At 38.9% G+C, this 13,161-nt stretch overlaps 1 protein-coding gene across 1 annotated transcript in view; it reads right to left on the bottom strand.

The window, feature by feature from the left end:
- Positions 1 to 5,697: 5,697 nt before the first annotated feature.
- TSPAN12 (tetraspanin 12) overlaps positions 5,698 to 13,161 on the bottom strand; it is a 45,920-nt gene continuing 38,456 nt past the window's right edge. The window contains exons 6-7 of the mRNA XM_059816757.1: positions 12,788 to 12,931; positions 5,698 to 6,575 (exon numbers count right to left, since the gene is read on the bottom strand). Coding sequence (XP_059672740.1) covers positions 6,270 to 6,575; positions 12,788 to 12,931 — 450 coding nt within the window. The 3' untranslated portion in view covers positions 5,698 to 6,269. The remainder of the gene's footprint in view (positions 6,576 to 12,787; positions 12,932 to 13,161) is intronic.

Raw genomic sequence — 13,161 nt, 5'->3', positions numbered from 1 at the left:
CATCAAATATACATGGAATATGTGCATATCAATACATACATATATACATCAAAAACACTGGATCAGAAATAATTGCATGTCTGCAAAATAAAATATGCATATAAATCAACAGGCTCAGTGCATTAGATGCCATTACAATAAATGAGTAACACAGTTATTTAATAGTTTGAGTAGTGTATGTTTCAGTACAGTATTTGCTAGCATTCTACTGACCTGAAAATTTACATTAAGAGAAAACACCCACTAAAAACTGAAACTTGCTGATGATACACTTTTTACTGCACACAAATACTGATCTTTCTACCTGTCAATAGAGATTGAAAAGTAGATGATGGACTATCATGCTACAGTATATACACCAAAATACAATGTCACATATTAGAATTAAACTGCAATTAAAAGAAGTATATAATGTCATGCATTACTCTCTTTTCTTATTCTTTACTTAGTTGGAAGCTTGGTTAATTTGCAGTTAACTTCCCACTTTTTCTGCAAATCAGAGTAACTTACTCATCGTAAACAGAGCTTCTACATTTCTTTCAAACCTTAACAGAGAGCAGAAGCACAGGCTGTCCTCTGACCCAGATGAGCACTCCTTCTGAGGAACTCTGCAACCTGATGTTGCTCTCCTCTCTTTTACCCTGTTGGAAAATTGCAGTAGATCTGCTGAAGCTGGTGGGTTATGTAAGTTTTACTGGGGTTTAAAAGAGAGGCAGAATGGACTCAGAATTTTCATTTGCATCCTACTTCTACCCATGATTACTCATACAAAAAATGGCTTGGTCCCCACCTTTTGCTAAACAGTTATTGATAAAAAAACTGCCTTGATGTTAGCAATCTGCAACAATTTCTTTATGCCACACGGTACTTCTTGACTAGTTATATCAGGTAAATAATGCAAAAAGGCAGTTACTAAACCCACTTTGGGACAGACTACATCCAACCCAGGAAACCTACCGACTCTGTCAGGTCATGTGTTTTTTAAAATCTCTTTGTTCTCCTTTTCATATGGACTAAAAAGAATGCACTACAGCAATACACTTGCATAACAGTTATAGCCCTGAAGCAATTTGTACTTTCGTTTTTAAAATGCAGCTTAAGGAATAATTTAGTATGATTTTGCAGAATTCCAGTCCTGTCGCCTATTTCCATGTGTCACATGCAAAATCATTAATTTATTCTGAATTGGGGAAATACACATTCTTTTGGTGTTTTAGGTGATTTTAATGCTGTTTTGGTAGTGAATGACTGTTGATGACTGTAAAATGCATCTGTACTGTACATGAAATGTAATTATTTCTGTGTATCATACAAAGAAACCGAGGTTGTTGTTTTGACAATTTTGTTTGACAGTCATATATGGTATTTCAGAAGGCAGCATAATACATGTGTTATGCTGAATAAATAGACATTTGAGGAATATTTAAATAAAACATCTGCATGCTTGAATGGGTCAACCTGGTTTTGCAATAACTTATTCATGGAACTTTTTTTTTGCCTAGTAAGATTGAAGGAACACTAAATCTGAGGGCAACGAATGTCCCCAACACTAATTCCAGGCAAGCCATGAGTGCATCTAAACCATACCAAAGCCACCACGACCAGGATGCCGCAGCTCTATAACACAGAGCTACCCTCCTCCTGCGTGAATGGCCATCACCCTTCCTTCCCTTCCCTTCCCAGCCTGCAGCAGCAAAGAAAATTGGGTCATTAAATTGTTTCCAGCAATATAAACTCAGCCTCTCTGTCTGTACTTTTTTAAAAGTATTCGCTATGTTTTCAATACGTCCACAACACCAACTGCTCTGCTGAGCCGCTCAGGCTACAGAGCCTCCTCAAACCTGGTATCAAATTCCCTTGATAAAATATTAGTGCACAGATGAGATCAAACTCCTTTTGTAGCATAACAGCAGGTAACAACACACTGTGTATCACTTACAAAGGACAACTGGCAGTGCGGATGACGCTGATCAATCAGCTGTGCATACCGAAGCACTGGCAGGCATGACAGCCACCCCTGCCAGGAGCTCACTGCTCTGGGGGGGCAAAGAGGTAAAAGTAATACCTGCCTGTGAACCACCCCAGAGCATTTCTAAGGAGAACGACTGTCCTCCCATAAAATGACTACCGGAGACAAACAGAAAGCGTATGCTTTACATTTTGAGGTTTTGGATACACTCACTGTAGAAACACGCTCACACCCAAGAGGCTTTTGCAGCGGAGAGCACAATGCAACCTCAGCTGCTTCAGGGAGAAGGGTGTCTTTCAGAGAGGAAACAGGTCTAGAGGAGGATAAATTAGTGAAAACACAGGATCATGAAGTTTTGGGCAGGGAGGGTGCTTAGGAGGTCATATGCTCTCTTTCCTGCATCTTGGGCCCACCAGCACTTTATTTTCCCATTGACCGTGGAAACACCTGAGGATTTTTAGGTGTTCTGGAATAGCAATCAGCTGACAGGACATGCAAACATGCAGCTAAAAGAGCAGTCAGGAGTGAACAACATATTTAGATTGACAAAGTCCATAAGATTATGTGATTATCTGGACAGCTTAGTTTCTTACCTGCCTGCATTATCTATTTATCTACTTTTAAGGTACCCATTTTCATATTATCTATGCACAAGAAACAACTGAAGGTGGGGGAGTGCTGAATAAAAAGCAAGTAGATGCATAAAAATTCTGAAGTATTTAGGACATCCCAATTTTTTTTAAAGAAATGTAGTCAATCATACAGGAGTTTTAAAGTTTTAGATACAATCTTACTTCAATAATAGCAATTCATATGAATTAAACATAATGCTTGTGTGGTAAAAACTTCAAAAACTATTTGAAAATTGCTGTCTCCATCATATTTAACTGTATAGTTGCTGTGACCAACAACCTCTCATTTTACTATTTATTCTTTATATATTCCCTTATATTTACATGTTGCTTTTACAAAATGAAGTTATAAAGAACAGAAAACATAGTTACGTTTCCTTCAGAAAGCCTTGTCATGCAACCCGCTGGCAGATGAGGCAATACCTTGTTCAAACACCAAGAATAGTGTATTTTGCCTCCTAAAAGCATCCCTATAGTCCCAAGTCATGACTGGGTGGTGCAAACCTTACACAGCCCCACAGCTACAGGCTGAATGGAAACACCGGATGAAGGCAGGGGGTGACCCATTTTTTTTTTAACACAGATGCTCTCCTCAACATTAAGCAATTAAGCAATCTGTGAAAAACGTTGAGAAGTGGCTCCATAGTTGCTTGTTGCAACAAGAAAAATTTGGTTCATTACAGTTTATGCTGCAGAGAAGAACAAACACACCATCATTCTCCTCCAGGTACTCCTGCAAACTGAGGGGAAAAAGGAAATAAAAGGATGAAGTAGTTTTCACTGCTGCAAGTATCTCTAAACGTTCCCCTCTTGCCAAGCAGCCTCTCTCCTATGTATATCGTAAAGCTCTACAGGAAAAGAAAAGGCTCACAGCAGCCCAGTCAATCAATTTTAAGGCTCTTTGAACAAGCCCTAGAAAAGCAGACACACCTCATAGCCTGAGCACAGTGAATGAAAAAAGTTTGAAAGCATTCTAGTTTACAGCTGAGATCTATTTCGGCAAGTGTGGTTAGATACTCAAAATAGAAGGATTCTTTCCCAGAATACTCATCAGTAGTCCTTACTAGGGAAGGGAATACTTCCGTCATTCCTGGCATGTGGGTCTTTCCCCTAGTGAAACTAGCCCTGTACTGAACACAGATTGGCTCAGGATTTGGGTAGCCAAGCCCAAGTGAGGTTACTCAGACTGCAGATGTTCACCATCATAGGCGTCCACAAACACTGGTCTGGGACCTTGGTCCTGTATCAAAGGAGCCCTACCCCAAACAATCCCTCTGCTCTTAGTCAGGTTATTACCTGACTACGCCCAATGGCAGTGCTTCCTCACCACCTGGGAAGCCTAAAATCAAATGACCTGGGCTGTCAGTATCTCTAATTCTCCAACAAATCTCCCTAGCCCAGCTTGCCATATTTCTTCCTTCATGAGCTCTAGCCTGCACACAAAAAGATACACAGGCAACGCTCACTGGTAGCCCAGGGAGTCCTCCCATGGGAGGACTTGGGATAGCTGAAGCATAGCTAAGGGAGCTTCCAGACACTCCTTAGGTAAAACTCTAAGTGTCAGGATTTCCTGGACAAAGGACAGGACTTCTTCCTGCCCTTTTTTACATTACTTATGGTGAAATTCCCTACATTCAGCTGTAATCCACAGCTGAATGTAGCTGTGTACATGTAATCCATGCAATCCACAATCAAAAGATTCCACAATTTGTGGTTTGCTTGGCTTTTTTTTGTTTTTTTTTTTAAAACAGGGAAAAAACCAACAATGGCTCAAATCCACTGTGTAGCATCACAGGTCTCTGCAGCACTCTGAAATCTAGAGCTCGTCTATATCCAGGCTTTCTTAGACACCTGCTCTTTTTCTACATAGGAACCTTGCCCTCAGCTACAGAAATGCTGCCCAGGTTAAGCAGTGGGAAGGATGGAAGTCTGCGGTAACGCTGGGCAACAAGGCTTCCCAAACAGTGCATGAGAAAGTATTTCTGACACAGATACTCCAAGCAAAATTTTGGGAAGGACTATCCTTTAGCCTTTTTCTTACCTCCCAAAATATTAGCATCTCTGTAGGAGACGTACAAAAGCAGAAAAGTAATCTTGCTTGCAATACTACCCGTGAAATAATTACACCCACATGTAGACTGCTAAAAAACAAACAACAGCCCACACAACTGAAGAGCTTAATTTCATGAGCCCTTAAGAAGCTTTCTCAGAAGCAATAAAAAAGAGAAAATGAAATTTACAATGCAGCTTCTCCACAACAGAGTAAGTGGAATGGGTAAAGACACAACAAATTAACTCACACTAGCAGGAAGACCCTCCCAACTCCCACCCAAAGCATTCACACTCTAGGACTTCAAAATAAAAAAGCCATTATGAAATTTAAGACAAAAGTAATTTTATTGTCTAGCAAATCACACCTTGCTTCCCCCCCCCCTTTTCTTTTACAAATTCCAAAACAAAGGAAAGAATTTTTAAAATGTAGTATTATGTAAAAACCCATTTGCCACAAACTACTGTACTCAGTGGAACAAATATATATTTCAGGAGCATGGCCAATTGTAAAAATTATCCTATGAAATAAACATTGTTCATAAAAATACAGTAAAATGCACTTTCCCCACCTCAATAAATACATTTTAACGCTGTTTCCAGTTGGCATTTTAAGCCACTAGGAGAGCTCTTAATGAAGAAGCCGCCGAAGTGTAAGTTCTCTTTATGTACTTTTACAATTATTGCAATAGCATCCAGAACTGTAAGCATTTTCCTTGTAGTCTTTTGTTTCTACCTTCAGGAGAATCACAGACGGGAGAAAAGATTTATCTATAAAAATGTGCTACTCCCATATTGATTCCCATTTTGGAAAGAATGTTTAAGGTTTTCTTTCTTTTCACTAAGAAACAGTCCACAGTACAAACTGTTTCAAAGAAGAATTTTCCAGAACTACTCAGAAAATTAAAGTCTATTGTCCAGAGTCATAGTTTTGTTTTCAATCCCTGTTTAATATATTTAAAATTAAAAATTAAACAGTTAGATAAAAATAAAGTTTTAGAACATCTTTAACAACAACAGCTAAGAAAGGTTTTGTTAGAAAAAAGAAAATCTTGCCCTTTTTACAAATCTCACAAATTTTTAAATCCAAGTATTGACTTGAATTGCAGTTCCGCTTTCCATGTACACACAAAACCACACAATTATATATACATAGATCCCTGATTAAGACATTTTCCAAATGGCTTATTAAAAATGTAAAAGTCAATTTCAACTGAAGTCACATTTTGTTTGTCCAAAGCACAGTCGTTTCTTCAGAAGATGAGTATTTCTCTTCCTTTCCCGTGATGCTTCCTTAGAGGTACTGTCTACCTGTGAATGAATCAGTATTTTACACATCACACAGCTTGTGACAATAAATTAAATATTACTGTGCCCAGTGAATGAGTGCCTTTTAAAAAACAACCAAACAAAATCAACTCTGTTTCATGGCTGAGGCCATGGCTAAGAGGCTGACAGTCTTATCCTTCTTTGTATGCTGGCCTCTCTCACTTCCATTCATCAGCTGTTTTCTGAAGCATACGAAGACTGGTATATTTGGCATACTTGATGGAACAGAATAAAAACAACAACAAAAACCAATTAAAACCCTTTGTGACCTCTCAGATTCATTGCATCACCTATAGCTCTTCCATTTCAAAGTGTGTACTAAAGCTGTTTGCCATGGATGTGTGTTCAAAGATCCTTGTCAGGCTTGGTTTCAGTAGCTCTATGGAATGACACGACAGCTGCTGCGAGGCATCACTCTTCAGGGCCATGATCTGATCCGCTCCAGGATCCCTTCTGTCATAGTACAGAGCCCACAGCAAGGTAATAGTGAGGATCATAGCCAGGATCTGTGTCACTCCAATAGAGATTCCTAGAAATCTCAGCACTTGCAATTGCTTCGTCCCCCTCAAAAAAGTGTACATTTTTTTACCGCATCCCTATGAAACAAAAATAGATTAAAAAAATTAGTCAATATTATTTGGCTTGCAGTTCCCAAGGTTTAGCTCAACCTGGCTTTTCTGGCTCACCAAAATTTCCCTCTCAGCTCTTTCAAACAATACTTTGAAAGTTATTTTGTCTACTTTTTAATCTCTTCCATAATGCCATCCTTAAGTTTTCTCATACACTGAGAGTTTACTGCATGTAACAAGCTCCAAGAGATCTGTGCTACTCTTCAATTCAGAAATCACTCCAAGTTGATCTGAGCTCCTATCACCTGTCACTGATTTTTAAAGAAACTCAACTGGTTTTGCAAAGGTTTAAAAGCCATTAAACCCTCTTAATCTTCTTGTTTCTCTCCTTAAATTGCAGATCTTCAAAGTTGTCAATTATTTTAAACTCTTCAGATTGTGGGATTATTTGTAGAAAAAGTCTAAAGTTAAAACAATATTCTAGGAAAGATCTACAGACCTGCATAGCCTCATCAGTGTTTCTTCCCACCTTCTCTTTTTTAGTGTTTTATCTGGACTCATTATATGCCAGTTTATTAGTTCCGCAGAAAGTCCTTAAGGAGCAGAAAAATCATTACATTCCAGACACCATCTGAGTAAGGAGAATCGAACAGAATAACCTTTAACCGAGGACTTTTGACAAATTTCCAGAATGCAGTGGGTACAAACAGACTTTCTTTAGTACTTCGTACATGCATGTGGCATTACTCCTGCTTTTTATTCTTGAACTAGAAGCCTCTCCTCATTGCAAAAGCATATTCATTTATGCTAATTACACTCTGCCTACCTCCCCTATCCATAGACTGTATTTTAAAATTAACTGGCTTAATTTCTGATCTGAATGTAGGAACTTCCCTGTCAATTATTGTGATGGTATTATACCAAGAGCCAGTTTTGCCTCGTATCTTGTGCTGGGCTATCACTACTTAAAGCACAGTAATGTCCTGAACATTAACCACTGTGAGACTAGCTGTAACAACCCATGCTGCATCAGGCTCTGCACAAACCCAGGCAGGCAGCTAGACCCTGCTCCAAAGAGCTGACCATCCACATGCTGTATTAGGAAGGTGGTCACATATACCACCTCTGCAATTATTTACGGAATAATTATTATTAACACAGAAAAAGTCTGATAGAACTATGTTAAAACATCACAAGTTGATGTTTCCCAGAAGTAGAAATTTAGCTCTTTCCAAACCATGAGTGCATGCTCCACAGGTTGCTTACATGCCCAACTAATTACTGCACAAGGCTTCAGGAAAGCTCCCAAGCCCTTGTAAGGCAGCAAGGATCCACAAAGAGATGCCAGCTCTGGGAACTATTGGATAACAGTGAAAACATAAGCTACGATACTTGTTGCTCAGGAAAGGTGATGCCCAGTCTTAGAAAGGATAAAACCTTGAAGAGAGGGCCCTTAGCTACTCTGGCCTATGTTTATTCTCTATTCTAAACTGTGCAGGGCTTCACAGCACAGAAAGCACAGAATCATAGAATGGTTTGGGTTGGAAGGGACATTTAAAGGTCACCTATTCCAACCCTCCTGCAATGACCAGAGATATCTTCAACTAGATCAGGTTGCTCAGAGCCCTGTCCAACCTGACCTTGAATATTTCCAGGGATGGGGCATCTACCACCTCTCTGGGCAACCTGTTCCAGTGTTTCAACACCCTCATCATAAAAAATTTCTTCCTTGTATCTAGTCTGAATCTACCCTCTTTTAGTTTAAAACCATTACCCCTTGTCCTACTGCTATAGGAAATCAAAGGAACACAACCACCAAGGGAAAATTCAGAGTAATAATCTGGATGGGATAACACTAGAGTACCAACAGGCATCAGTCCCAGAAAAAGATGTCAGGAACACATCAAAATGAGCATTATCTTCAAAATGTCATTTTTGCATTTATATCCTTACTACATATCTCTTACAGCTCTTCTATGAAAAGAAAGCAATTGATGAAAGTGACAGAATCTGAAGACATGCCACGATAAATAACACTTTTAAATCACACTGAAATTCCCCAAAGCCAACAATTTCAAATGCTACAGTCCTGAATGTACTTGATGTATGGCCTGATTCTTGCCTCACACACAAAATTCACACTGGAGTCAACAGATTCTCATTTAGGATCTAAGTAACATTAATGTACTATATAATAATTGTACCAAAGTTAAAGCATCTCAATGTCTTTGTTCATCATTCCATTGTATCATTTTCTAAACATTAACATAGATTAGACATGGAACAAGGAGTAAATGTGGATTCTTTGAAATTTGAAAAGAAAAAAACCACTGTAGAAAAAGCAATGTAACTGAACTTGACAAGGAAGAAAAATTGTCTCATCGGTGTCTTTGTTTTCTTCAACTAAAAGACAGTGTTGTAATTATACTACTTTCTAAATTTGTTTTTAATTACAGAGAAACTGGCTGCATTTTAATACTTTTGATAACTCTAAGGGATGAAGGTACATGCTGGTCACAATTTAAAAATGCTCAACCACAGCAGTATTCAAATTCAGTTCATTTGTTGCCTAGAGGAAACATCCATTAACAGAGAGCAATAACATTAATGCCTACATCTCCTGCAGTACAGACACATAACTGAGACAAATTATGCCCAACCTAGACAGACTGCCTTCCTCCATTTAATGATGTTCTTACAGTTCTGCTCTAATACACATTCAAAATCAGTTTCAAAATTGAGAAATATCCAGCCACCCTGTTATCCTCGCATTCACGCATTTTATTTCTGCTTATGTGACACATTCATAGTTGGTAGCCTGCAATTAAAGAGTACATAAATATACTTTCCTCAGCAAAAGTAAAAGTTTGTCACTAAATGGGAAGCTCTTGTTGACGACTCAAAAATAGTATAAAACTTTGCAGCAATGATTCAAAAGTATTAGCTTCAAACTCCTACAGAGCTATGGATTAAAAAGCTGATTCATATTTATTACAAAGGCCATTTCATATTTTCAGTCTTAAAATGGAAGCAAAGCATATATTTCTGATTTACTGCAACATCACAGAATAAGGACCGGATCTTAAATAAGACACTTCTCAGAGTAGAGAAGATAAACCATCAGCATATTCAACAGATCTGTTGTATACTCAAATTTTGAGTACACTCAGAATTATGCTAGAAAACAAAAGAAAAAATATTGAACATGCAATTTTGATTTTTCTGAAGATAGCAACTCCTACTAATCATTTTATTTAGGCTACAGTGCCCGATTACAAGACAGGCAGAGCTCCTGTTGTCCTCAGACCACAACGAACCTCCAAGGCCAGATCGTCATGTGAAGCACTTCCCTCACCACCACGCTCTTTCTAAGGTTAGTCTGTTCCATGAACTGCACCAATGGTGAAGCTCATCAGAATAAAAGTAGTCCAAGAAGACTAACACAGTTGAAAAATAGCTTTCAAAAGGCAGCAGGGGAAACGTGATTCCTGCGAAAAATACTCTGAAGCAGAAGGAAGCCACCTTTCTTTCTCCAAAAATTGTATTGTGAAGGATTCAAACTTAGACTACAGAAAGCTCTGAGATCCCAGCAGAAAATTACAGTACAGCTCCAACAAAACAGTTTTATCATTCCCAGCCAACAAATCAAAGTTCAGTTTTCTGAAGTACTACAAAGAATTTTTCTGAAGTACCAGAATGGACTTGCGAAGCATTTACATAAGCCAATTTATGCTAGCGAGGCTAATCTCATCAGGCTCCCTCCCAAACCACCAGACTATGCAAGTTCGTTTTGATTCACTTTCTAAAAAAGCTTTTTTCCTTCCATTCTCCAAAGCAGAAGTCAGACAGATTAGCCCTGCAAGTTTAAGTTGGTTTTGCATGATACTGATAAACATATTAGCAAGTATACTGTATGAGCCTGTGAGACAACCCACAGGCAAGCACCATGGAAAAAAAAAAATGTTTTGCCAACCAAATATTGTACATATCTCAAAAAGCAATGGAGTATTTTTGTGGCTGATAAAACAGAACACAGCCTGTCCCTTTTTGGAACTGATTCTGCAGTACAGAACCAAAAATAAATTTTTGCTAGGAGCTGAACCCATCCAAAATACTCTGGGGTATGGTAGGGGAAGAACTATAACTGTGCCCTTCAGGTTTCTTTTAGGAAAAAAGCCAGGCAGCCTTTCTTTTTATCATGTGGGTCTTAACACAGCCCTTACGTTCTACATCATCATTGGCTATTAATTTTCTTCAAGTAGAACCAAAAGAAACTGAACATACAAAGTGCGCAGAGAACCACGTTCGTGGAATATGGCTGTGGAAATTAAATGTTAACAGAAGAGATCAGATGAGAAAACGCTGCAGTTTCAACAAGACACTCACTCCAGTGACTAGTATTCCTTCTCAGAAATTTTTGAGCTTCCTGAGCTCAGAAATTAGTTTTTTATTGAGTAACACTGCGTACATACTCTTGTTTTTTCATACAAGCAGGAAGGATGCTCAGGGCAAATGAACGTTCTGCAGCTTCCATGCATTTACACTCCTTGAGGGCTCTCTATGGCAGAGTTGGGCTGTATGGTATCAATACTGGCAACAGGATTACAAAAAGCAACCATTATTGCAGAGTGAGACACAGTTCGTTGTTCTTCAAGAATGTTTAAGAGACTAGCAGGCCCCAGAAGAAGCCTGAATAGCTTTCCCATTCAGAGACTGACACTTGTAAAGTGTAACCAGTGCTGCAAGCCTTGCCATGAGGCAGGAGAGGCTCTACAATAGCTGGTGGAAAGAAAACAGCTTCTGCTACTGTCTTTAAGGTTCCCTAGCACACACTGGCCTTCTGAGGCACCTGCCTTTTGGCCGCTCTACCTCTTCCTAGTGAAAGCACACAAGGCCTAGGATGGATGTCTGAAAGTCCAGACTAGATTATGTAATTTCTGCTCATAGAATCAATGCCATACAAATCTAGCAAATCACTCCACATCAGTGATGCCATTTCCCCAAAACTCGATTGTTTCCTGGCAATAGGTAATATTCATTTTGGTTTGTTTATATAGTGAATCTCCCCTGCTTCAGAGGTATGTCTCCATGGCTCCTGAACGAAAGCCACATAATAGATTCTTGTAAGAAAGAGTCTTGAACAGTGGTAAGAGACTGGGACAAGATAAAATGGTTCTTTGGGTGCTCTTCCATAATGCAGATTTGCACTGTCCACTAGAGAAATGTTCATGCTGCAGCATTTGAAAGGATGCTTCTGAGGCTCGTCCTCCTTCCTATGCACCCTATATTACTCTTAAAGCAAGCAAACGAAGAATGCACCTCTTCTCAGATCCTCATAACTAATTGACTGAGACGTGCTTTTTGTCACTACTGGACTACCTGGACTGTTGGTCATTCTGACACTACTGAATCCATAACTAAAGGTCTTCAGAGGTCTTTTAGCATAAAAAAACCATAGGTAGCAAAGCAGTCTCCAGACAAAGGTGACTTTAGACAACATTTTTGAAGGAACAGTTAAAAGAGTTTTAGTAGAGAACACATTTACTTGTTTTTATAATTTTCACCTTAAGAACAGTAATGACTTGCTACCATGATCACCTCCCTTACACACTTTGAGTTCAAATAGGTCCTCTCCTTGTTTTAAGGCTTTTTTTATTCTTTTAAAATAATCATCATACTGTAATGTAGTAGAGTTAGAGAGAAAGAGCATTTCATCACAGCTTCATGCTCACAGCGGAGCAACTGAATTACCTGCCTCCTTGCATGAGCCCTGTTAACAAGAGAGCTCTCATCTTCCAAAGGACTTCTCAAAACCATCCTTCACTGTACATACCGCTAGAGTCCTCATTACAATACAGTAAGTAGAATTGCTCTTAGGTTGGCAAGCTGGAGACTGGACATTACACCAAAACTGATTTTTTATTTTTTGATTGGAGCAAATTCCAACTCCAGTGTAACCAATATAAAAAAAACCCTCAATGTTTAAGCATATCTCAGATGTTAATTTCATTGCTACTAACTTATCTCACTTCCAGGCAAGGGTGGGTGGGTTCATTCTTCCTTCCTTCCCCTGCTTCAGCATTAATAAATAATAAACATGAATAAACACAACAAACACTTTCCATAAACACAATTACTCTACAAACCTTTCTGCTGCACTGCAGGTGATGAGTTTGGAAAATTACTGGATCAGGAAGAATGTACAAAGCCTTCCAAAATACCCACATTTTTCTTCTTACCTCCTGATAAAGGTCACTGAGATCTTCATGATGTGCCTGCTTAGAGCATCCTGGGAACTCTCTGACACAACAGGAGTCAGGCGGCCAGTCCATCTCTGTCATTTCCAGCCAGTCTGTGAAGTACACCACCCCACAACATTTAAACTGCAAAGGAAGGATTAGCCAAGATCAGCAATAATGATGATAATTCTTCGTAAAAGTAGGTCATCAAACAAGCTAAATAAACTCCTATTAACAACTTTCAAAATATTTACGTAGGACTAAAAACATCTGTAAGAGCTTCCATGTATCTTATTCTGCTGTACTCTGACATAAAAGCAATGTGAAAAATGTAATGTCGTGACCAATGAACACCTCAGAAACAGCCAATGATA

This window comes from Gavia stellata, chromosome 4, assembly GCF_030936135.1.
Source record: "Gavia stellata isolate bGavSte3 chromosome 4, bGavSte3.hap2, whole genome shotgun sequence".
Lineage (NCBI taxonomy): Eukaryota > Metazoa > Chordata > Aves > Gaviiformes > Gaviidae > Gavia > Gavia stellata.
The sequence above is the reverse complement of the archived record's forward strand: the minus strand, read 5'-3'. Positions and strand labels throughout refer to the sequence as shown.